This window comes from Charadrius vociferus, unplaced genomic scaffold (assembly GCF_000708025.1).
Source record: "Charadrius vociferus isolate BGI_N301 unplaced genomic scaffold, ASM70802v2 scaffold1591, whole genome shotgun sequence".
Lineage (NCBI taxonomy): Eukaryota > Metazoa > Chordata > Aves > Charadriiformes > Charadriidae > Charadrius > Charadrius vociferus.
In genome coordinates this window covers 111,510-138,123 of record NW_009646738.1, presented here as the reverse complement: position 1 = coordinate 138,123, position 26,614 = coordinate 111,510, and the positions used below count along the sequence as shown (strand labels likewise).

General features: G+C 37.9%; 1 protein-coding gene across 1 annotated transcript in view; it reads left to right on the top strand.

Annotated features, from left to right (window-relative positions):
• COMMD10 (COMM domain containing 10) overlaps positions 1 to 26,614 on the top strand; it is a 113,860-nt gene that overhangs the window by 1,732 nt on the left and 85,514 nt on the right. The window contains exons 2-5 of the mRNA XM_009890484.1: positions 200 to 338; positions 2,139 to 2,249; positions 2,974 to 3,129; positions 24,052 to 24,162. Coding sequence (XP_009888786.1) covers positions 200 to 338; positions 2,139 to 2,249; positions 2,974 to 3,129; positions 24,052 to 24,162 — 517 coding nt within the window. The remainder of the gene's footprint in view (positions 1 to 199; positions 339 to 2,138; positions 2,250 to 2,973; positions 3,130 to 24,051; positions 24,163 to 26,614) is intronic.

Below are 26,614 nucleotides of genomic sequence, written 5' to 3'. Positions count from 1 at the left end.
GGGGAGTCAGCGACGGGCGGTATCGGTGTACCCGGGACGGGACCGGACCGGGGCTCTGCCCCTCCGCTGCCCGGGTGCTACCGAGTCGTCTTTTGGGGACAGATGTGGTGCTGTTTTGCTAGGGAGCAATTACTTCCAAGTATTATTTTTTTTCCTTTAAGCGTTTTTATCTTAATTTTATTAATCGCTAATTGTTCAGACTGTTTCAGGGGAATGAAGTAAGAACCAGTAGCGACTGGCAGAAGGTGAATGGTGTGAGAAGCGGTGATGCTGGTTGTAACCTGCATGCCTCCCTCCCGGTGCTGGTGTCTCTGGGAGCCCTGTCAGAGGAGACACAAGTTCCTTGGCTCTTAACACAAACTCCTCTCTTGCCCTCGCAAGGGAAGCACTAAATCCTTATTATTTGTTTTTCCACATTTCTGTATGTTCTGCCTCACTAGCCAGTCCAGCCTAAGCCATGACACCATCAACCAAAGCCATCTGTAGAACTGAAGTTAAAGTGCATAACTTTTAGTGAATATTTTTGTCTTCACAGAGGCTGTTTTTGTTTTTGGTGTTTGGTTTGTTTTTTGTTTTTTTTTTAATTGCAGAGGAAATTAAAAAAAGAAGAAAATCAGTAGTCAGTTTCATTGCACAATGCCAGGAAGTCAAATGGAGACTAGATCTAGCCTGGGCACTGAATACTGTAGGCAAAACCGTACGATAAATGCTAAACCGGAAACTGTTTTGTTAAGTTTCTTTATCTTTCAGTGTCAGATTTTCTTTTTTCCCTTGTTTTGTGTTTAGAAAAAATATGAAAAGAAATACAAAATGGGTTTTCTATACAGATATATAGAAACTAAGAGTTACAATATCACAGGTTAGGAGCAGCACGGATAGGAAATGCAAATGTATTAAAGGTCATAATTCTGAGACTATAAGGATTGTTTTGATTATTTGATTCAATTGCTGATTTTTTCCTACCAAAATGATGAGCTTGGATGCTGCTGTTGTTGCAGAGGGTTTTCTTAATTGTTTTGCATGGGCATGGACTCATTGGTAACTGGAAAGTGTCACCAGTTTGTTTTTTTTTTAATTTTGTTTTTCCTTTACTGCTCAGTTTAGTCAGTCTTCACAGTTTCAGTCAGGATTTACATGAGCTGGAGTGGTCTTTTTAATTTAGTCCACTCAGTCAATTTCGTGAATCGTTCAGTTGGCCTTTGAAAAGTATCTGACTCTAGGGCATGTTGAATTGCTGGAAACTTTAAATAAACTTAACTTGCCTCAACAAGGCAGATACTCAGAGCTCTGCATTTTCTTCTAAAAGCTAATGATTCAAATAATATTTCCATTTTTGATATTCTTGTTACACAAAACCTTCAGTGATCGCAGTGTTTGTAATTGCCTCATTTTGTTTATTCTGCCAGCTGAATTGCTTTTTTTCTGTAGCTTTGCAGTTTTGGATTACTAAGTGTTCTAATACAGTGTTTGATGTTTGTAGCATGGATTTGTTAGTAGTTACGTTTTAAAAGAAGGCAATATCTGCATTTAAATTACTACTGAATTTGCTGTAGTATTGTAGATACAACTGTATTTTAAAAGTACAGCACATTCTCAGTAATCTTCAATAATACAGTAGGCTATAGATTCAAATCTGACTTTCAAAGTAAGCATACATTAATCCTTTATTTCTTTTGTAACATCATGGATGGTTTTCATAAGAGTATCCAGAGTGGAAGAAGCATACGTAACTAACTTCACTACAGTTTTGCCTTCTGTTTTCTTTGGGGTTTGACTCAAGTAATGCACTTCATACTTCTCTTATTTTTATTTAAAAAACATTGTTGGAGATGATCTGATACTTGAAGGAAAAATGTTTCTTTAGTGTCTCTCAGCTGCAAAGAGAAAGCATTTTCTTGTGATGTATTTCAAGCAATCCTGATAAATTCTCATGTGATACTGTTGGCTTTTGATTTGATTTTCAGTGAGAGGAATTGCATTGTATTTTTCTGTTGGAAAAGAGTTTTACTTTGTTATTTCTATTTAGAAACAACTGGAAAGCCCCTATGTTTATAAATATTGGGAGAAAGTTTTTGTTTTGACAAGTATGTTCTTGGTTGCTAAATGGAACGTCAGGACTAATCATTTTTGTGCTTCAGGCTGAAAGTAGCTTCAGTGAAGAGGAGGAAGAAAAACTTCAAGTAGCGTTTTCGTTGGAAAAGCAGGATCTTCATCTAGTTCTTGAAACTATATCATTCATTTTGGAACAGGTACCTTGTTTTTATCATTATGAATTGATAAATATTTTTTTTACCTGATTGTAGATTTCAAAAATATAAAAGTCAAGTTAAAAAGGAATTAGTGAAAACATCTAGCTGTAGTATAATATGTATGTTTTGGGGGCATGATTTTACTGCTTTTGTTTGCATACCTTCCTGATTTGGATTGGATTCATTGCATTTGTGGAGTGAGTTTCCCGCTAAAGTAAATATAGGTGGTGGAAGGGAGCTCTGCATGACTCCGAGAGAAGTGTTGATAACTATGAGGTACAGTCCTTCCTCTTATTCATTGTAAGCAACCCAGCCATGCATTTTTTAATTCCTGTGAGGAAAATATTAGATGGCATTATTGAGCACTGCTTAAGTTACATGAAATGTCAGATATGGAAAATTTTCACGCGCAGAAGCATTCTCTATGTAGGTGAACAGGCACACCTGATGTAGCTCTAGTGTCTGAATGAATAGGTGACTGCATGTTGTTTTTTTTTGTAGTTTGTCTGTCTTGAGAAGCCATTTGTAATACTGCATTTCGAGATACAATTGAGATAGTTAAACTTTTCTATCTTCTTGGTCAGAGAGTTAAGATGAACAGGGTGCTTGCAGTCCCACCATAGAGTTGCTAGTAAGAGTTGTGTTAACATGGTGGCCATCTGTGGTAGATGACACAACTGGTAGAACAGTACTCAACAACAGTGGTTATTTTTCCTTTTACAAGGCAGTCTATCATAATTTGAAGCCTGCTTCATTGCAACAGCAGCTGCAAAGCATTCACCTGGATCAAGACAAAGCTGAAGCGTTTGCCAGTGCATGGGCGGCTGCAGGTCAAGATACGATTGAGAAGTTCAGGCAGAGGGTTTTGACCCCTCAGAAGGTAATGTTTTTTTTTTTTTTTCTGAGAAAATAAAGCTGTGTAGGTTTGTTTTAAGCGAGGAATTTAAGCTAAAATACAAAATTTGTGACAAGCCAAGGTACTGGAAAATAAAAAGGATAATTATTAGGTAGTAGATAAATGTGATCGGGGCAGCGGAGTTCCATTGGCTTAAAGAAATGTTAGTCATTAGCTGAGCAGCTGTAACTGTTGGAACCTGACTACATGTGCACTGTTAGCAATGTCAAGTATATGCAGCCTGCATACCACTTGGAGATGTTTGTGAACATGCGCTACAATAGGGCAAGGGTAAAATATGCTCATGAACACTTGTAGTGGTTTAGTTCATGGGTTTATCTTATCAGCCTGTTGATTCTCTGAACTTGAAGTGTATCTGAGCTCCTGCCATCTTTAATTTTGTTAGCTGGTTGGATTGTGCATTTTGTGAGATACTACAATTTTGAGAATTTTCTGCAATGGCATAGTAATCTTGCTTTATACGTGTCTGTTACTAGTTAAAACTTTGGTATGTGCTGTGGAAGTATCATTTTATGTTTAGGCATAGATGTCTATGTCTTATGAGAAGATACAATAACGTCATAGAATCATAGAGGTTGGAAAAGAGCCTTAAGATCATAAAGTCCAACTGCTAACATAACACTGCCAAGTCCACCACTAAACCATGGCCCTAAGCGCCATATCTACATGCCTTTTAACTACCTCCAGGGATGGCGATTCAACCACTTCCCTGCGCAGCCTGTTCCAGTGCTTCACAACCCTTTTGGCGAAGTAATTTTTTCTAATATCCAATCTAAACCTCCCCTGGTGCAACTTGAGGCCATTTCCTCTTGTTCTGTTGATTCATAATAAGCCTCCAGCAGCATGAGGAGATGTGTACAGAACACATCAGTGTCAGCCAGGATCAAATAGTTCAAAAGAGTTGTGGAATACTGACTCAATTATTCTCACTTTGTTTTTATCTTTGCTGTGTGTCTTGTTTGGGTAAGATTCAGTTCATTACTTCATGATATGGTTAGTAAAATATACATAGAATATAAATTTTATAGAAAAGGTACACACGATACACTGACAGAAATAGAACAACGTAATTTATACCAGCAGATTTACATCTAACTAAACCTAGAGTTCTATTTAGGTGTAAACTGCTCATTTTGAGAAGACAAGATATGTCTGTGGAACAGACTAAAGACGTTCAGAATTACATCACAGTTGATTTTGCCAAAGTATTTAAACTTGATCCTTTGTAAAACTGGGTAATTTTAGACACAAAACTTGTGGAATTTTGATGTGCAAAAGTATCATAACTCAGGAACTGGACCAAGTCAATAACTGGTAATGTAAGTATGCAAAAAAAATTGAGTTGAACAAGATATTTTGGGATTCTGTCTTACTGAGATAATACTTACCAATGCCAAGCATACAAGTCCCAAAGTTTAAATGGTCAGTGATACAGTAAGTATGTAGGCAGGTATGACTGTCCGTTGAAGAAGATGGGTAATTTGAAAACCAGATGGAATCACAGAAGGTTCTAAGGCTAACTTTTCAGAACACGGCATATGTGCGCAGAATGGAAGGCAGTTCTGAAGATACCCTACAAAGCAGCTGTTTGAGAATCTTCTTCAGACAGACTATGCACTAATACATATTTTACTCCTGGGTCTTCAGCGTATGAGAAACTAATAAAAATACCTTTGATCCTCTTTTATTTGGAGGTTGCACCATACACACCCACAGTCCTTCTGTGATCTGGTTTGGGGATGACATTGCTCTGTTTCTTGTCTGCAGTTTTGTGAGCGCTGCAACATACAGTGCTTCTGGTGTATGTTACAGTTTTGGAGATTCTTTGTGACTTTAGCACCATATCATATAACGGAATGGCGCTTTGCTAGTATATTACATTCCATATAAAACAGTTTTAAACTGTCATTTGTAATCAAGCTTATAGAAAAGCAATGGCAAAAACATCATAGTGCAATTTACTTGTTTTGTAGCATTAAAGCAGGTTTAAATACAGATACTTAAATCATCATTTTCACCCCCCTCCTTATTTTACTTTTCCTAGTCCAGATGTCAAATTGAGTATCAATTTGAGGGTGAGTTTAGATCTTAAGGTGTAATTTGAGTTTGAACTTGAATTTACTTTCTCAGTTTGTTTTGAAAACCTCTAAAGTCTTAATCCTGTAGACTTTAGTTGAGTGAAAACATTGAAGTTCACAAGAAATTTTCCTTAACCCAAAGATTAAGTCTGCAAAACTAATTGCTAAATAAAGTATTTATTCTACTAACAAGGCACACAGAGATAAAATACTTTAAAAACTGCGTAGGATAACGGAAGAACTTGCCATCTCCTTATAATCTTACGAATCTCCTTGTAATGTCTCATGAATGCAGTAGATGACTGCATCATCCTTCCATTGTTTCCTTCTATATTCTATAAGTAATTGCATATCAGCAATACAGCAATATTTGCTGTATTGTCTTTCTGTACCTTGAGAAATAGTAGGCAAAATATTCTCTTACTTGTGGTACATTGTTGTAGTAGCCAGCTTGCTGTAAATTTTCATCAACATCTCTTGAATTAAAGTTAAAAAAAAAGTAGTTAGAATTCTGAAAAATACTTAGATGATAGTGGTAGCTTTTTAGATTAGATTTACAATTTAGGTATTCAAATTTATTTAGAACTTATACTAATTCTTTCTTTGTTTAAAAAAAAAAGTGTGTCGAATTATTACTACTGTCTGCAACATGTATACATGTGTATAACATGTAAAACAATTGATCCTATAAATGTGCCCTCTGTACAGATACTTGTTTATATGGCTGTGTAAGGGTTCCTGATTTGCGTTGTGCACTTCTCTCACAGAAGCAATATTAGGTACAGAAAAAGAATATAATATTTCTGTTGTCATAATTCATAGAACCATAGAAAGGTTTAGGTGGGAAGGGAATTTGAAGATCATTGAGTTCCAACCCCCCTGCCATGGGCAGGGACACCTCCCACTAGACCAGGTTGCTCAAAGGCCATCCAGCCTGGCCTTGAACACCTCCAGGGATGGAGCTTCCACAGCTTCTCTGGGCAACCCGTGCCAGTGCCTCACCACCGTCATAGTGAAAAATTCTTCCTAATATCTAACCTAAATCTACCCTCTTCCAGTTTGAAGCCATTCCCCCTTGTCCTATCACTACATGGCCTTGTAAAAAGTCCTTTTCCAGTTCTCCTGTAGGCCCCGTTTAGGTACTGGAATGCCGCGGTAAAGTCTCACCGGAGCCTTCTCTTCTCCAGGCTGAACAACACCAACTGTCTCAGCCTCTCCTCATAGGAGAGGTGCTCCACCCCCTCATCATCTTTGTGACCCTCCTCTGGTTTATACCAGCAGCGTAATCACAGAGTAGTTGAGGTTGAAAGGAACCTCTGGAGGCCGTCTGGTCCAACCTCTGCTCAAGCAGGGCCACCTACTGCCAGTTACTCAGGACCATGTCCAGACAGCATTTGAACATGTCTGAGGATGAGGGCTCCAGCACATCCTTGGGCAACCTGTGCCGGTGCTCAGTCACCCTTGAAGCGCAAAAGTGTTTTCCTATGTTCAGGCAGAGCCTCCTGTGTTTCAGTTAGTGCCTATTGCCTCTTGTCCTTTCACTGGGCACCACTGAAAATAGTCTGGTTTTGTCTTCTCTACGCCCTCCTTCATTGATGAGCCTTCTCTTCTCCAAGCTGAAAAGTCCCAGCTGTTTCAGTCTTTCCTCATACATGAGGTGCTCCAGTTCCTTCATCATCTTTTTGTCCCTTTGCTGGATTGTCTGCAGTACGTCCATGTCTCTCTTGTCCTGGGGAGCCCGGAACTGGTTATAGTACTCCAGGTGTGGCCTCATCATTGTTGAGTAGAGTGGAAGAGATCACCTCCTTTGACCTGCTGGCAATACTCCTAATGCAGCCCAAGATACCATTAGCCTTCTTTGCTGCAAGGACATGCAGCATGTTTAATTGGGTGTCCACCAGGACTGCCAGGTCCTTTTTCACAAAGCTGCTTTCCATCTGGACAACATGCAGCATGTACTGGTGCTTGTTCCTCCCCAGGTGCAAGACTTTTGCACTTCCCCTTGTTGAACTTCATGAGGTTCCTGTCAGCCCATTTCTCCAGCCTCTCCCAGTCCCTTGGGATGGCGGCATGACCCTCAGTGGCGGTATCAGCCACTCCTCCCAGTTTTGTGTCATCTGCAAACTTGCTGAGGGGACAGTCTGCCTCATCAATCAGATCATTAATGAAGATGTTGAACAGGACTGGACCTAATACTTCCCCTTGGGTACATTGCTGGTTACTGGCCTCCAGCTAGACTTTGTTCCTCTGATCACCACACTCTGGGCTTTGCCATTCAGCCAGTTTTCAGTGAACCTTTGTGTCTGCGTCATCGGCATACATCAACAGATTATTTATGAGGATCTTTTCGGAAGCAGTGTCAAAGATCTCCCTGAAGTCAAGATAGTCCCTATCTACTGCTCTCACTTTGTTTACTGAGCCAGTCATTTCATTTCAGAAGTTTAAGTTGGTCAAGTGTGACTTACTTCCCCATTGTGAATCCGTGCTGACTTCTCCAAGTCACCTTGTTCTTCACGGGCCTGGAGATGGTTTCCAGGATTCCATCATCTTCCCAGGGACTACAGTGAGGCTGACCAGCCTTTAGTTCCCTGGGTCCTCCTTCTTATCCTTCTTGAAAATAAGAGTGACTTCTGCTTTCCTTAGAAATCTCGAGGATTGGTGTTTGGTGGTGGTGGGGGGTGGGTTGGTGGATTTTTTGTTGTTTTTTTTTTTTTTTCTTAAGACTTTGATTTATTCATCCTCTGTGTATGGTTGAAGTTGGATTCATAATGATGCTTTTTTTTTGGTCAAGCGTGCTTTGTAGTTAATGATTCAAATTCCAGGAGTATAGGAGTTACTGTACTGGATCAGAAAATCTCTTCATTGTGTATCCTGTCTTTGGCACCTTGGATGGAAGCATAGGGGTGGAATCCTGTAGTTAACCTGTTTGATGGAAACTTACATCTCACCTCGTGACTTGGAAGCTGTCTTATACCCTCAAAGATGATTGTTTATCACTTGTGAAATATCTTACTTAATGAACCTGGAGGCTTCAGTCTGTATGCTTGCCTGATTTCTGTTTTTCTGCCACTTGAGGGAAAAGTGGTATGTCTTTTAAAAACAGTATATCATATCCATTATCTTTTGATTTTAATGTATATCCCCTTTTTCATTACAAGAAAGACTAAAAAAGAGTGTGGTCTTTCTTGTTTTTATTTTAAACTACGTACACTGTGATTTCTCACTCTTGTTCCATGGAAGTTTCCTGGTTGTCATCCGTCATGTTACCTGTCTCTGCCATATTTCTGCTATATTTTGGAAAAAAAAACCTAATGTGAATAGACTATGATATGGGCTTGCTTGGAATATTAATACTTTATGTGGTGGCTTTCTAATAATGTTCTCCCTCAGGGGTTTGGACTGGAATGAACACTACTTAATGTCTTCATCAAGATGTAGTGGGATTGAGTGCACCCTCAGCAAGTTTGTGGATGACACCAAGCTGAGTGGTGCAGTTGACATACCTGAAGGATGCTGACCAGAGGAACCTTGACAGGCTTGAGGAGTGGGTCCATGTCAACTTCATGAGGTTTGGCAAGGCAAAGGGCAAGGTCCTGCACCTGGGTCAGGGCAATTCCCCGGTATCAATGGAGACTGGGGGATGAAGGGATTGAGAGCAGTCCTGCAGAGAAAGACTTAGGAATACTGGTGGATGAAAAATTGGATGTGAGCTGGCGATGTGCCCTTGCCACCCAGAAAGCCAAATGCATCCTGGGCTGCATCAAAAGAAGTGTGGCCAGCAGGTTGAGGGAGGTGATTCTCCCTCTCTACTCCGCTCTGCTGAGACCCCACCTGGAGTACTGCATCCAGCTATGGAGTCCCCAGCACAGGAAAGACCCGGACCTGTTGGAGCAGCTCCAGAAAAGGGCCATGAAAACAGTGCCAGGGCTGGGATGCCCCTCCTATGAAGACAGGCTGACAGAATTAGGGTTGTTCAGCCTGGAGAAGAGACAGCTCCGGGCAGACCTTACTGTGGCCTTTAGTGCTTAAAGGAGGTTTGTAACAAAGATGGAGAGAGACTTTTTATGAGGGCGTGTGGTGGCAGGACAAGGGCTGACAGTTTTAAACTGAAGGAGGGCAGATTTAGGTTGGACATAGGGAATTATTTTTTTTTTTTACAATGAAGGTGGTGAGGCACTGGGACAGGTTTCCCAGAGAAGTTGGTGGTGCCCCATCATTGGAAGTGTTTAAGGTGAGGTTGGGTGGGTCTTTGAGCAATGTGATCTAGTGACAGATGTCCCTGCCCATGGACAGGGAATTGGACTAGATGATCTTCAAAGGTCCCTTCCAACCCAAACCTTTATATGATTCTATGAATACAGTTTTTTTTTTTCTTTCATACTCTTTAAAAAAAAAAAAAAATACACAGTCGTCTTGGTTGTTACTGCATATGTGGTGGGGGCTTTTGCTGACTTTTTCAGGTGGTGTGCAGGACTACGTATTACTTTAGAATTCAGAGTATGTGTAAATATTTCATGCTTTTGCTTGCCATAAGCTTTTCTGTACACCTAGGGACTCTTGAGTTTTCTTCATAATGGCTTTAGTGGATGTATGCATGGGATTGCTCACCAGGATCCGAGTGCTGCGTCAGGGGCATCGTTAGTATTCCTGAGGTTCTGATAGTTGTGATCCAGCATGAGAGGGTGTTCAGGGAAACTGTGCAAGAGAGAGTTTGCAGTGTAACTAAGAAAGATCTAATAGGAATTTTATCTTCGTTTTAAAGTGTTTTATTAGAATCCAAGTGGAAAAATAATTCTGAGTCTCTCCTGGCATCTGGTACTTAGAAGTTTTCTATTTTGGAAGTACTGAAATGCTGCCACTAAGTCTCTTTTTCTGTAGTATACATGGGAAGGACAGGCAGTAATCTTTTGTTTCTGTTTTAAGACAACAAAAATTGGTAAACAGTTTTCTTTTTATTTGGAGGTATGAGTTGCACATCAGGGAAACACTGGGCAAATTGAAGGAAGAACTGAGGATTGATTAATTTATGGCCAAAACTAGTGGGTAGCTGACTGCCCAGGGTTATTCTTTCATAATATTACTAATTAATTTGGCTTATTGCTGTTTTTGAGAGAGTAGGCCGCTGCATCTTTTAGCTTGCAACAGTGCTTAGATTTGGACTCCAGACCAGTAGTTATTATGGGAAGCAATTTCTTACAGATATTTTGCTTGTATTGGTATGTTGTTTCTCTTAAACCAGATTTGCTTCTTGCCTGCAAACTGCAACTTGGTAAAAACTAGTCTTCTGGATCCTGGGTCTGTCAGTTCTATGCAACAGATGTAGGTGGTAATGCACTGGTGGATAGCTTCATTAGGATGACAAGCCAAATTGAGTTTGCTAGAGCAACAGAACAAGTATTTTCCAGAATACTGATTAGATAAAGTTTTCTGTGGTATATTGAGCACTACTTCTAATTGTTTGAGGGAAAAAAATACTCTTTTTGAACATGGATCTTTGAATTTTTTTTTGGTGCAGACTGCTTACTTGAGAGGATGTTATTCTCATGAGAAATGTGTAAAAAAAAAAAAAGCTGTATTTATAATACTGTATAATTTCTCACTTCATCTTTTCATTTTTCTTCACTGAACGATAATCAGTCTTCAGCTGCACACGGATATTAATTATATATAGTCCTGTTGCTTTAATTGGTTCTTTTAATCTTTACTCCTATGGTAGTCCCTTTATTATATTTATTTCTGCTGTATAATACCATCCTAGTCAATTAGAATGATTGAATTTGTGTCATTTTTTTCTTTGAATGCATTCTTAGGCCAGTGATGATAGTCTGATATGAATCTGATTTGGTTTTTAAGTCTCCTTGGTAATGTATCAGTTTAGAAATCAGGACACATATTGATCAGATTAAAATGTATTTTCTCCTCTCTGTGAAGAACAGCTAGCTTTTTAGTAGGGTTCACTCTGAATTCTCATGACAAATTTTTTATCAGTTCTGTTTCTCTCCCCCGCCCCCCCTTATGTTCTCTGTACAGTTTTTGGTAGTCTGTGTAAATCTATCTCTTTTAAAGGCAGGTCAAGCTAAATGCTTCATAGCTTTTTTGTTTTGGAAAACTACTCACGGTGTCTTTAAGATATATCTAATAAAAAAGATGAGAGTCCTATGTTGCCAAGCAGGAGAAGTTTTTTATAGCCTTCAGACAGCATTACTTAATATAATGATGCGTGGGAATGCAACTAGTGAAATTACGTACCTAAAGTTCTTGACGGAGCTGTCAATTCGGTATCTTAACTGGCTGTTTGAAGCCATATGGGAAAAACTCTGAAAGTAGTTTTCTCAGAAACTGGCCTTCTTGCTAAGGGGTGTAGATGTAATGTGAATATGCTAAATTCCCTCTGCTAAACACTGGCAAATCTACAGAAATACTCTGAAACACATGCATCCTGTGGTGGTTATGACAAAAAAGAAGAGAATTGGCATGCTACGTGTGTGTGCCACGGAGGAAAAATTCTTTATGATATCAGAAGAAATGCAAATAAGGAGGAATACAGCTCAGACAGAAATAGTTTTTTTCTTGGTAGTGTCTGATCCACTAATAATTCTTACAGTGACAAACAGACAAACACAAAGACTGTGTTGTCCCTTTGGGTGTTGTCACAATGAATTATGAACCAACTTGCATTATATGATGCCATCACAGACAGTGACAAAAAGAATGCAAATGGTGAAAGATGTAGCGAAGAAACAGTTTTATAACTACTGAGATTTATTTTAATAGCCAGCTACAGCACAACTGAGTGTGTTTAATTTTCCACTTGCCCAGCTTTGTTAGTAGGTATTTTAATTGTTTACAATTTTTAACTACCACTTCTTGAGGATTTTTTAATGAGTTTCTTCCTATCCTTCTTACTCTCTTCTGTCTTCTACCAAGAAATTGTAACTGATAAGGGTTGAAAGAAAGTACATTTTGAGAATGCTTAAAAACACCTGAAACATTTATTCTGTTCCTGCATGCAAAATAGCAGATTTAAGGTTATATACGAGTACCATGCTTATCTTGTGTAACTTCCTGTGTAATGCAAACCATAATTTTCTTTCAGTATGTAAAAGAGCTTTTGGAAGAGGGGTCTGATTGTGATTTCAAGGCTTGAAATAACAGATAATTTCTGGGGTATTTTTTTTATGATTAATAAAAATGTGTGCTTTATCTCAATCAAAATCTGTCTAATTTCATCTTTCCACTGTTGGACCTTGCTATATATTCTTCTGCTAGATAAAAGAGCCAGTCAGCCATGTCTTTTCCATATAAGCGGTCATAGCCTGGTGCGTATTTTTACTACAGCTCTGTGCCCATGAATTTTCTAGAGGGAGTCAGAGCACAACAACAGTTTTACCTTTTGTACAAAGTGCATCCCTAAATACGGGGATTTTTGACACTTGAATGCTGTTTCTAATGTTTGCCATGCAGTCCCTTTCTGTTTGCTTTCAAGTTAGCTGCTTATCAGTTGAAATGCATGTAAAGATGAAAACCTGCAGTAACTTCAATTAGGGAAAAGTCTTGAAGTTTTTGCTTCTTAGCAGTAGTCTTGCTCTACCAATTTCATGTCATATTATTTCTTTTGTTTCCTCCCTTTTGAAGTACACTGTTACTTTTTGATGTGTGTCTTTTCCCTTTTTTAAATTCAAAGACTAAAGGTGTGAGGGGTTTTGGTTTCAATATTGAACAGTCTGAAAATATCACTTTTCCTGGCATATGTGCTAAGTGGGGTTTGCTGAAGAGAAATACGACTTCATCCTTGCAGACAAAAATAGGAAGTCAGAGGAAATTAAGCCTTCAGGAGAGAGCTAACCTTGGATGAAGAATCTAGTTCATCTTACATCTTCACCAAATAAGATGGCTTTAGGTACATAATATGTGTAGATTTTCCTTTCAGAGTTAAATCTGTCTCTTTTTCTATTTTTAATACACTTTTAATATTCAGAGCCTATGTGAGAGGTAACTGAGGTATACTGGCTTTTTTTGGCTTGCTCCTCTTGCTTTTTCTAGCATTAATTACAAGTTGAAACTCTCAGTTTACAAAATTAAAACACTTACTGCTCTTTTACTGCTCTTCTTTTTTTTTTTTTTTTTTTTCATGTCTCCTAAAGTTGCTGATACCGTTAGGGAACGTTGTGGTGAGGGATTGAGAGTTACACAGCAAACATGGCCTGTGGCTCTCTTCAGTGCCCCTCTATCCCACTCACTTGGTTTAACCACTCTTGGCTGGGTTTTTTCCCCCAACCTGTCTTTAGTCGGTTGGTCTTACAGTGCCTTCTTTTGAGGTTAAGATAGAAAGCCACATAAATAGATTATTTTTGTTTTTTAAACTTTCAGATTTTTTTTTCCTTTGGGAATTGTGTTCTATTTGGTCAATCTTTTTACCGGATTCTGTAAATTCTTTCCTTGCTGTTATGTTAAAACTACCACAATTTCTAGTTAGAGACAATCATAGCATGTGGTACTACTTCAGAGCCTAGAAGATTATTCTTGTCTGCTGGTGAAAAACATAGTTGCTGCTTTCCAGTTTGTTTTGTTTGTCTGTTTGCTGATGGTATTGCAGTATCTGCGAGACTAAGGCAGAATCAGATTTGACGTTGTATTTGAGTATTGTGACTAGATAGCTAAGATCCGTCCATTAAGTCTTATTTTCTTATGACTACATGACTAAGATACAACGCAATACTATCATTAAGGTTGCAAAGTCCGGTTTTAAAATTTAGTAAGAGGCACTGTAGTTGACTGTGCAACCTTTGCTTAACTTGGCTGTGCATTATGCTTGCGTCATGACTGTCTTTAATTACAGAATTTCATGCTTTAAAAAAAAAAACAACGAAAAACCTATTATGCTGATTTTGTTTTATGGATGGGTAGATGTATGTGAGGTTTTATTGATAATTATATACTGGTTTTGCGTTGTGTGCTCTGTGTCTTGTGTTTAATTTGAAGATTTGCCTAGCACTGTCAGTTGAAGATGCTAGTCATTCAACTGTGACTCGTATCTCTGTATAAAAATTGAATCTTGCAGATTTTAAATCTGCCATCACTGAAACCACAAAATACCTCAGTAATCCATTTAGAAAATGGGGATACTGAATTGTATTGAAGTTGAATATGTTTGTACAGTAGGGGGACAGATTTTGATACAATGCAAATGTGAAAATCCAGCTGTTTCACTGGGAACTTCCTCACCCGTGGGCAATTGTTACAGTGAAGCCTGCTGAAAGGAAGCTGCAACATCCAGAACTTCCTTCAAAGATAGTGGCATGAAGCCACCTTAATACAACCAAAATCGATAGCAACAACATAAAATAGAAATCAGTGTGTTTATGCATCATCTCCTCTGCCCACTGTGGTAGTTTCCCATCAGTAGGAAACTGATGTTTGATCTAGGGCTTATCTTAAAGGAAACACTCTCTTCCTGATTACAGAATACTCCTGTGATGAAGGCGCTAATTGTGATGACTGGCACATTGTGCCTGTCACTTGTTGCCTTCTGCTTAAAAATGTGCACCTTTTTTTTTTTTCTGTTTTAATATTGTTTGCTATGTTGAATGCACTTTTGGCTTTATCCTGCTAGTGCGTCCTCTGCACTAACATTTGTTTCTTAAGCAGGCAGGAAGAGTTTTTGAAGGAGTTCAGTCAGATATGTTTTGTCATCCTTCTCTTGGCCTCTTACCTAAATTATTTTCATCATCACAGCAGGCAAAATTGACATTTTCATGTCTAATTTGGAGTTTTGATTCTGCAATGCTAAGTGTGCTGAAAGAGAGCAGAATTGGCATCTTTGCTGTAAATTTTAGAGAGCAGACTTAATGGTTTGCTCTAGTTTTATGTTAGTGTGATTACACAGGTCTGAAATTAGAATAGTGTGTTGTAGATGAATGCTTTTCTTAACATGTAATACACCTTTAGTCTTCTCCCATCCATAAAAAACTAATAGTTAATTTATTAAAACCACATATACGTGTCATAGTACTTTCATTAAATGAAAAGTAATAATTTCTGTAACTATGACTTAGTACATTTTGTCTAATTTGATTGTTGAAAGATGAGGGGAGGGGACCCCCAAACTTCAAAATGTGAGTATTCTGACTTTCTTTTTCTGCAATCAAATTAGGAGTACTTGGTTTGCAGTGTAAGAACTATGGGAGTTACTCTTTCAGGAATTAATTTTCCTGTAAGTTTTTTTTGGTTAGAACAACTGAAGTAAGTGTCTTGTAAGTAAAAGATCTGTACCACAAAAATGCTTATGTTACAAATTGTTTCCTCAAAGTATTTTGTGAGTTGGAAAACAGTCTTAATTTTTTTGTGTCAGTGTGATATATGCTATTGTAATAATATGAGAAAAAGATTTGCTGAAGATGTCTTTCATATCCCATTATCTCACACTTCACTGTTCATAACAGCTTCAATGAGAGTAATACTACAGATGTCTTAAATTACATAAACAGCTCTTTCAGATTGTTCCAGGAAATGTTTTCATCTTTAAAATTGAACTATTCCTCTGAAATTAGAGGGAAAATAGCTGAAGTGAGTGAGTTAGTATTTGAGTTAAAAAGACAAAATTCTGATTTCATCTGTTAAAACAGGATTTAATTTTTCTCTCTCTGCAATTGTTGCCTTTCTAAGGTATGTGTGGGCAGAGACATTGAGTTATTAATTTTCCCCGTTACTGCAGGCAGCCACATCATATAGTGTACTGTCTGAATTTGTCAGGCTCCGTCTTTAAAGTATCTAAGAGTTTTTCCTCACACTGGTAATATTTGAGGGTAATTCTTGAATCTTATTTTTCTACCTATCATAAATATACTTCCTGAAGAATGGACTGAAGGCTGGGTTTTCGTCCCCTGTATACACTCTCCTATAGTGTTTGTTACTTGCTCTTGACACTGTAATAGTAAAAATATTAGACTTTGGAATCTTAAGTAATCAATATTTACTTTAGACTGTGAATTAAAGTAGCCTTTTAACTAAGAGAACATTCCAGCATTGATGTAGCAAAGCTGAACCTGCTTCCAAGAGCTGCTGTGTGTAAACCGATACAGTGCTCCTACAGATATACCACATTTGGTGGAAATAGATGAGGAGAGAGTGACTCTGAATAATAGTGCCATTACAGTTCCATATTATTTTGTTGTTTGTTTGGGTTTTTTTTACGGAAAAAGCTTTATAGAAAGAAACGTGGATTTTTTTTCTCAGGATATGAAAGGCGTAATCTCATGTGCAGTATCATCTAAGTTATCATGAATACCAGATCATTTTGAACTGAATGGCCTCTCAAAATAAGGATTGAAGTATTTGAAAATCGACCGAGTAGGCCTGTATACCAGTGGAGCATGAAAATAATATCTGTATTACTGTAACTGTCCTACTTTAGTTTGTTAGGCTTCTGCATAACAGAGGACTATTTTCTTTGGTACCTGTAAAGAATGAGTCAGTAAGAAGTTCTTTTTGGCATTCTATTTGTATTATGCAGTTTTTTAAAAACCTCACAAAAATTGTCAGTTACACTGCTTCAGCCTGTCCTCAAATTATTCAGACTGCCTGTGAAGGAAGGAACTATTGATGCACTTAAACTACCCTGAAATGGCTCTTTGAGTGTTGACAGAAAGTCAGGAGACTTGGATGTTAGTTCTCAGCTCTGCAAGTCTAAACCAGCATTCTGTGCCATAGGAAGCGGCCTGCAACCAGGAACAGGGATGTCTATATTAATCAAATCCTTTAGCACCGCCAGTATTGCAAGAGGTAGTACTATTAGAAGCACTCAGTTTTGTGCCAAGATTTGAATTTTCAGAAGGGATGTTAAGATTTATTTTCAGCTGTTCTGAAGTTAGTAATGTCACTAGAGGCCAGTTCAGCTGAACTGATACGGGCATTTTGAACTAGATGACTAAGATTTAGTATCATACCATAATTTCCTTAGTACATGTTCTTCTTCTTAATATTCACAACATGTGACATAGTTATTCTAAAGGTTACTTTTACTGGCTTTTAATTCTGACTGTGGGCTGCAAGCTCAGTTTGCTTTAAAATTCTCATCACTCACGTTGGAAAGCTTCAACAGCCCCTTAGCAACTTCAGGGTAATGAAAACCTTTTGCTGTCAAAAAATACACATGTTGTTGAGGTGTTTTGTTGCTTTTAAAAAGTCCGAACAGACAAACTAAATCACAACCCATTGACAATGGGAGAAATGCCCAGTTGAAATAATACAATTGAAAAATTGTATTGTTATATAGTTGATTTTCAAACATTACCAAATGTAGTGGTAATGTTACCACTTTTTTTTTTAAACAATTACCTTTTGGCAATACTGAAAACATTTTTCGTAGTAGTAGTACACTTCAGAAATTGTGTATGCTAGATTGCTTATGCTCCGTGTTCCTTCCCCACCCAGAAGTGTGGTTTTTTCACTTTTTTAGGCTTTAAGATCAAACTAATTTTGACAGTTCTTTTTCTTGCTCTTTGCTAAATGCTAATCCAACATTTCTCTCTCTCCCTGTAGAAATGCATACAGTCATTTGTTTATCTGAGAGCCTAATAACGGATATGCCAGGATCTTCATAATCTTTCCTGTAGCCAGTTTATCTGTAGTGTCTTGTTAAATCATATTTAACCTATAATGCTGATTAATTGCATTTGCCCACATGTTCTGAATCATGCATGTGTTCTGAATATATTGTAATAATTCTCTCGTTAACTGAAGACTATGGTTGTATGTTTTAGTATTACACAGAGGTGAAGTACATAATATTTTATTCTATTTAGGGAAAGCTAGGTGTTCTGAAAGGAGAAAATCTTGTCAAGAGAATGGAGTGCAAGAATCTGAACGAAATAATGAAATATTTAGATCTTCATAATATGGTAAATTTGAACTGTAAAGTGATTGGCTGTTTTATAAGCGTCTAAATGTCTGGTGGTTATAAAAACCTCAGTCATCTTGATTTTTCTGTCTCCAAGCAGTATTTTCATACTGTAATTCTTGCAGGTTCAGTGCTCTATTTATTCATTGTTACTCCTGTTTTCTCTGAAGTCAATGCTTATAGCACTTTCTAAGGGACAAATAGATGCCAAATCATGGATTAACCATGGAGGAGAAATAGTGATTTGCTTGGTATTACAGCATCCTGCTTGCATTGTGGTAAGAAGTAAGCTGCTTGTGCCACATCAGTGAGTTCTGAGGACAGTAATACTGATTATTTTTATAGTTCTCTAATGATTTGTCATGATACTAGATGACCTCCTGGAAGCTTCACCTTCTAGAAGCGGGTAATTTATATGAAAATTCCAGTTTTCCATTTAAAATTAAAACAAGCTTCTGGTCTTCATGGGTGTGGAGACAGACAGGAAACGTGATCTCATTATATCACTCAAGTCCAAAATAAAAAAATACTCCCTTTCCCTGCTCCGATACTGACTGAGCATTTAAACTGACTTTTCTTTCTCCTTCCTTAAAAATGCTGGACCCTCCTCCAGAAGTTTTGAACAGCTGAAGTTGGAAGTATTGGGGAAGACATTTTAGGTACTTACACATTCTGTTTCCACTTCTAGTTTTCCCTTTTTTCACAATGTTCCCACTTGTTTTCTTTTCTCAAATTAAAGTCCTTGCCAACATTTTTTTTTTTCAGTGTGTTTCTCAGTCACTTTCACTCTGTCCTTGGTCCTCAGGTTGGAGCCCTACAACATGCCTGTTCTGAACATCCAGTCTACCTTCACTCTCATAGTTGTAGTCCCTTGCTTTTGAGTCTGATAGACTGGTTCTTGTATAGCTAAGATAATGGGCCGAGACCAATGGTATGAGGTTCAACAAGGCCAAGTGCTGAGTTCTGCACTTGGGTCATAACAACTCCATGCAGTGCTACAGTCTTGGGGAAGAGGGGCTGGAAAGCTGCCCCAAGGAGAAGGACCTGGGGGTGTTGTTTGACAGCCAGCTGAGTATGATCCAGCAGTGTGTCCAGGTGGCCAAGAAGGCCAATGGCATTCTGGCCTGTATCAGGAATAGTGTGGCCAGCAGGGCTAGAGGAGTGATTGTCCCACTGTACTTGGCACTGGTGAGGCCCCACCTTGAGTACTGTGTTCAGTTTTGGTCCCCTCACTACAAGAAAGACACTGAGATGTTGGAGTGTGTCCAGAGAAGGGCAACAAAGCTGGTGAGGGGTCTGGAGAACAAGTCTTGTGAGGAGCAGCTGTGGCAACTGGGGTTGTTTAGCCTGGAGAAAAGAAGGCTGAGGGGAGACCTTATCGCTCTCTACAACTACCTGGAAGGCAGGTGGGCATCTGTCTCTTCTTCCAAGTAACAGGTGATAGGACAAGAGGAAGTGGCCTCCAGTTGCACCAGGGGAGGTTTAGGATGGATATTAGTAAAAATTTCTTCACCAAAAGGGTTGTCAAGCGTTGGAACAGGCTGTCCAGTGAAGTGGTGGAGTCACCATCCCTGGAGGTATTTAAAAGATGAGTAGATGTGGTGCTTTGGGACATGGTTTAGTGGTAGTTTTGTCAGCGTTAGGTTAATGGTTGGACTTGACCTTAAAGGTCCCTTCCAACCTAGACGACTCTGTGATTCTATGATTGTTTTCTTCTTGACCTTTTTAACCTGTTGGGGTTTTTTTGGCCCAGGAACATTTGTTTGATTTCTTATTAAAGAGTATAACATAAATATCTTCATGTAGTTGAGAAAGGAGAAGTATTTTGATTTTTTTGACAGCTAGTATAGAAACTTGTCATGTTTATCTGACTTCTTGAATTTCTTCTCAGTTTTGGTTTAATTTGTAGTAATATTTATGGGCAGTCAAAAATGAAAGTAAGGACCTGTGGTGAAAATATGCTGGAAAGAGACAATAGTATATAAAAACATAATGGACCGTAAGTGATGAAGGAAATGATTGATTTTGGGGATGTTAATTTTGGATATGTGAAATCCTTTATTTTCTTGGAGATCATGCTGAAAGTTCATATCGGATAAGCTGTGAAAGCTGACTTGACATTTAGTGTACATGAGCTTTTGCAGAGGATGATTTTCACCCAAACATTTTACCATAACTATGCTGGATTGCTGATGATCTTGCCCTAATATGTAAAATACTATGCTCTACTATTTAGTATGGAAAGTAGTCTGGTGGACAGGACAGTGGGCTTGAGTTGGGAGGAAAATGACTGTGGATATCATAGACTTCATCATAGACAGACCAGAGATGATGTATTTATGTACCTGTAAAGGTGTTAGTGATCTACAGATGAGGGGTCAGATCCTCTTTTATTAGGGGAACTGGCAGATCTCTAGTGTGGATCTGCCCCTGGCACAGGCATGGATGGCCACTGAGAAGCACTTTGGTTGCAGGGGGTACAGAGTTGGTTTAGCAGGTGTAGCACCGTGTGCTTTCTACAGCCAGTACTGAGTGGGCACTGGAAGTGAGAATTGCATAGGTTCTTCCATGGCTGTTATTCCTGGTTGTCATGGTATCCTTCTCGGAAGCCTCAGTGGAACAAAATGGACATGGGAACTAATGATTACAGGGGTTGTTGAAAGCTTCATCGTATCTTTGTTGCCCCTAATCATTTGCCGCAAGTTCATGGAGCAGATCTGAAGCATTGGTTTTATTTAGTGTCTATGTTTTTTCCTTTCCATGTTTTCCAGCTTGCATCTGTATTTTGTTTTCTAAACATAACCCTGAGGTTAAATAAGTGCCAGAGATACTAGTGAGAACTTACAGTGCTGAATAGTACATTTTCAACAGTGTTTATGTTGCAATGACAAGGTAGCTTGCACATTTCTAAACTGCTGATAAGAAATTGTAAAAAGAAGCTAAAGGTCTATAGTAACTAAAACCATGGCTTTATTTTTCTGATTGTTATGGAGAAATACTTCCCTCCCCTCCCTCCACCACCACCAGTAACTGCTTTTCAGGTAATACAAGTGCCAATGTTATCACAGATTCTGGCATTGTATAGCCTCTCCCAATGTTTTGTTTTCTAGAACAAGTTTTATATTGGAAGTGAAAGTAATTTTATAGTTCCTTCATTTTTGAAAAAATTGGCCCTAAAATACGTACCACTTTGTGGCTACCAAGTACTGTGCCTTGACAAATGGCATGCAGAAACATGTCATCGCTCTCAAAAGGTTAATTGATATTTCAGGATGTTGAATATCTTCTAAGTAGATACCACCATAGCCAAATACGTGCTGCATTTTTCTTTCAAGAAAATAAATAGTTGGACCATTTTGAAGTCTTAGGCAGCATGCTAGTTGTTGATCAGAACTTGTTCTCATATAACTATATTTAAAACAGAAAAGATGCATGAATCATATAGGAAAACAAAGTAATTTTAAGGTAAAGCAATACCAAAAAAGAGTTACGGCTGCTGTTGAGCTATAAACTCAGGCCACTGTGCTGCCACATATATTGTATTTGTTCTGAGCCCTCTACAATATTCCTGGATAGATGTGTATTAAAAATGAAATAGAACACATAAATTTGAATTTCTTTGCTTTTGATGGTTTGTTTTTCATGCTGCACACATTACACTGTTTAATGGCTTTAGAAAAGTCTTAGAAGTCAGGCTTCCTAGGATATTGTCCTTTTTTTATAATCCTGGATAAGCTGCTAGCCTGCCTAAGGCTTGGTTTCCATACTACTATAATAAACTGTTTAAGTAACTGACAGAAAATCCTTTCTAAATTGAGGGGCTTCACCCTTAGTGACTGCAGTATGAGGAGCAGTTGCTACTCTAGAGCTTGCTCGCTGTCTTTGTGTTTGGCATTAGTCGTTGGGTGTTCTATCAAAATAGGTAGTACTGCTTCCTGTTGCCTGCTTCAGGCTGCTCCCACCACTAGCATTTAAGTCAGCATTTGGGTCCTTCTCTGTTACAAATTTTATAGGATTCTTTAACTGAACTGAACTTTCTCGATCTAAAACCTGAAGTAAGGCAAGATGCTAAGATCTTTATGCTCTTGAGAGAAACAGAGGTAATTTCTTAATTTTATTGAAGTTTGTAGAAAGAAATATGTTTTCTAGCTCTGTCATTCTGGTATAATTTCCTGGAAGATTCTAGATCCTGGCCGGCACAGGAACTTCGCCCTTAGTGTGACGGACTTCAGCACATCCACAGAATCAGCTTTGGATTGTGCTGTACTTTTGGGTGGGATGGGCAGTGCCCGATTATTTTCATCATTCAAGATGTAATCAGGCTAGAGGAAATCAAAACAGGAATTATGATTAAAAATTAATCTGCTTTTAGAATATATAAAACTTGTCTTTTAAACCATCTTTAGTTCATCGGCTGTGGGCATACTCTTACTAAAGCTGTGTCTACCACAAAATGAGCTGGACCAGATTTACAGTATTTTAGCTATGCATGTTTGTGTTGTATACATGCTTTCATCGATTTGATTAATGTATAAACTTACTTATTTTTACCACAGAGTGAAGCCTGAATAGGGGCATTTATTGCAGAGCAGCTGACAGACTGCAGGCTGACCTGCTGAAGTTCTTCCTACTGTCTTGTTCCTACAGCTGTACATAAAGTCAGTCTGAGACTGACTGTGTCTTTCCGTTGACTTTGGCCTTAGCTACACTCCCTAACCACCTTGAAATGGCAGTGGTGGTTAATAGGTCATGATATATACTTTTCCTTTTGGTGTGTTTACTCATATGGCTTTCAGTATTTGTTGTGTAATTGGTATGAAATCAATGCAATAGACAGAGAAGTGCAACATAAGATACATTAATGTGTAAATGTAAATGCCGTAAATTTTGGAAGTTCTGTCTTTGAGCTGTGCCCATGGAAGATGTTTCTGCCACTTGCTTTCCTATCAGTCATCTAGAGATTACTGTCGCGGTAGGAGACAGGGCTTGTATTGGCTTCTCTGCTGGTCACAGTACAGTGCCACTCGGATGGCTTTGTGCGTTCATGACTTTACCTGAACTGTTGGGCTGCTGAGAGACTAACTAAGATATGGCATGCTTTCACTTTTACCAAGTCAGCCACAATATTTACTAGTAGAGGGGAGACACTAGATTAGAAAGAACTTGTATGCAAATTAACTTGCTAGATGGTAAGACTTCAAATTTCTACTTTTCTTTATTCAAGAAGGCCAGGTAGGTTATTTTGTGAAAGACTTGTAGTTCTGTTCTTCCATGCTACATTTATGCATGAGGTGTAGCTTGAAAATGTTTGAATATAATTTTAGATTAATGATTAAAATGCAATTTGAAATGTGTTTTTCTATTAAAAATTCTGTTGCTCACATGCTTAACTGGTTTTTCACTTTTCAGTAGTAACAATTCAAAAAGCAGCACAGAATTATTTTTGTTAGTCTGTATATGGTAGAACACCCATGAGTAGATCTGTTGATTAAGAAATTACCATTTTTAGCTAGTTTACCACTTATTGGTAACTTTTTTCTTTTTCCTAAAAGAAAAATAAATGCGAAACAAAATTGAATCTGCAACTTTGCTGATAAACTTCCACAAGGAGGGGGAAGCTACTTTATTTTGGATCCTTAGTTGTGTTTTATGGATTGGTTCCAGCAGATCTGAGGCATATGAAGTCGCTTTATTTTGGGTGGCCACAGGCAGTTTGAACTGATAAATTTGGCAGGAGAGAGAAGCAAATCCTTGGAGTCTAGGAGAATTTGCAGAATTTGCATTGTATAAAAATGCTTAACGTTTGTAGAGCCTGACATCGTGTTCACTGTCACAGACCTTTCACAATATTGAAAGTTGACCCGAGTGCTTCTGTACCATCTGATTGTAATCTAAATTTGTGTTTTGTAGCTTGAAACAATTGGGTGGCAGCTTAATCTTCAAATGGCAGAGTCCATGCAAGCGAAGCTGAAGTCTCCTCGAGCTGTGCTAGAGTTGGGAGTGAGCAATGAAGATTCAAAGGTAAGAAATACCCACCTGGCAGAGTTCGAATGAGTCGTGGTGATGGCCTTATGTTCAAACTTCCAAGGCATTAGTTGGAACTCTTGGCGGTTGTTAGTGTTGCCAGTGTTTCATTTATGTATTTCACAAAATTACAGTAAGGACTTCGAATTGTGAAGTAATGATGTAAGTAATAGCATACGTAGTAGGTAGACTGAGAGCTGTGTTACCAGCTCTTTGGGCTGTAACATAATAAGGAAATATCATGGAATATGGTTATTTTAGGTCTCTAAACTATCTTTGTAGATAATTTATTTTTATCACATAGCATGTGATTGGTACTTCTTATACTTTTAATGCCTAATTAAATGCTTGCAGCCTTCTACCATGTGTGTAGTTATGTAAGATATTACTCATCACTTGCAACCTTTCTGTGCTAATGATGTACTTATATGAATGATGACATAGTACGCAAAGCCACAGAAACCCAATATTTGGAGGTTTTAAGGTAAAGTCTTAAGTTCAAGGATTTTAGTGACTGGGGGTGTTTCACTGCCAAAACCTACTAATGAACATAATTTTTTATTCATAAAATCTGTACCTTTTGTTAGCTAGCATGTTTTAAATTAAACACATGAATTGCTTTTAACCTTATCTTGCTAATAGAAATTGCGTCTTTACTTCTGTGGTGTCTGTCTCAGTGTTTATCTATGAAAAGGTCAGTATAAAAGATTTGAGGGGAAAAAGCAGAATTCAGTTCTGCTTTAGCATTACGTTGAAATCACAGTAACTTTACTAATATGAGTGGAATTTCCGATTTATGGTAGCATAAAAGAGAACGCAGAGCTTATGTTTGTGCTTCTCACCAGGACTTGCAGCAGTTACATTTTTTTTCAGCAGTTCACTGCAATCTGTATTTGAAATGTAAATCTAGGACCCAGACAATATTTTATGTCCAAGGTGCATCAGGCAGCGTTACATACAGATTCAATTCTGTGGCAAAATAGTTTTAAAACAAGTAAGGAAAAAATGTCGCTTTCACATGACACAAAGTTCTTCTGTTTCCTTTAAAAAGAGAATTCAGCAAGTATATTTTTTTTGGTTGTTTCTATTTCTTTTTGTGGGTATAATTAGATACCAAGATCAGAATTATTTTGCAATAATTACAAGCCTAGAATAGACTTCTAGCTGGCATTTAGATAGAACAGTGCAACAAGAAAAACATACTGATGCTGTCACACTACAGACACTAAAATTTAAAAATCTGGATTGGTGTGAAGATAACCATTTTATTTTTTTTCACTGAATGATTACATCCTACTATAGAATAGCCTTAAGATTGGATAATATCTGCTTATACAATGACAGAAGTATTGGAACATAATTTTTGCGCGGTATTTTGCATCTTCATGATGTTTGTACACTCTGTATTACGTTATCTGAAAATCCTAAATATTAGGTACTTCTTTTTTTCTCCCCAAACTTATGTGTGTGCCTTTTGTGCAGAAATGTGGCATGAATATGTCATATATGTTATTAATGATTGTCTTCATTCCTCATGAAACTTTATAATTTTTTTTAATAATTCACGAATATAATAACTTTATTTTTTTCAGGAAAGACATGAAACGCTGTTACCAAGGAGCTTTTATGGGCTGGCTCATTAGAGGGCAGTAGTGCTCTTTGTCACATTGGCTCTTTGAATGTTTTTTTGAGATAATACTTGGAATCAATTCTGAAGTCAGTTGTGGGAAGTGTTAAGTGTTTATATTTCTAATCTGTATATAACAATAGAAGTTTGTCTTGCTCATCTACAAAGCTAAAGCCTATTAATAAAAAAAAACATCCTGAGCAAGGTAAATGAAATTTGCTGTTATTTCCAGTTTTGGTACCTAAAAGTAATTGTACTAATATATTAATGTTTACTACAACTCACTCCACTTTAAAATCATTTAAACAGTTATTTGTCAGAAGCTGACATTTAAAATTAGTGTTTAAATTACCTCTCCAGGAGAGATAATCAGAAAACCTGTGGATATATGAGTGTTATTTGTGCTTCATGAAATAAAGAGTCAAGAGGATTTGCTATATGCTATATAAATATTTATAGAGTATATTTTGTCAGCTTCAGATGAAATGCAGAGTCCCATAGGTATTATACCATCAAAATTCAGAAGTAAAGTGGTCTTCGGTTCTTTCAGATGAGTCAAGCTGCTAGCGATGTTTGCATTGCTCAGGAAATATACTGCTTCCAACTAGTAGTAATTGTGATCAGATTACATGGTTTTTAATAAACTGTTTTTTCCGGGGTTTTGTTAAAAATTTGCTGTTTACTTATGCACAGACTTTGTGCTTGATTTTGATCTAAAAAACATTTTGCACAAGCCATGGAAAGCTTTTCACCATGGGGGTGATTAAGTATGGGAATGAGTTACCTGGAGAGGCTGCAGAGTTGACGGCCTTGGAGGTACTC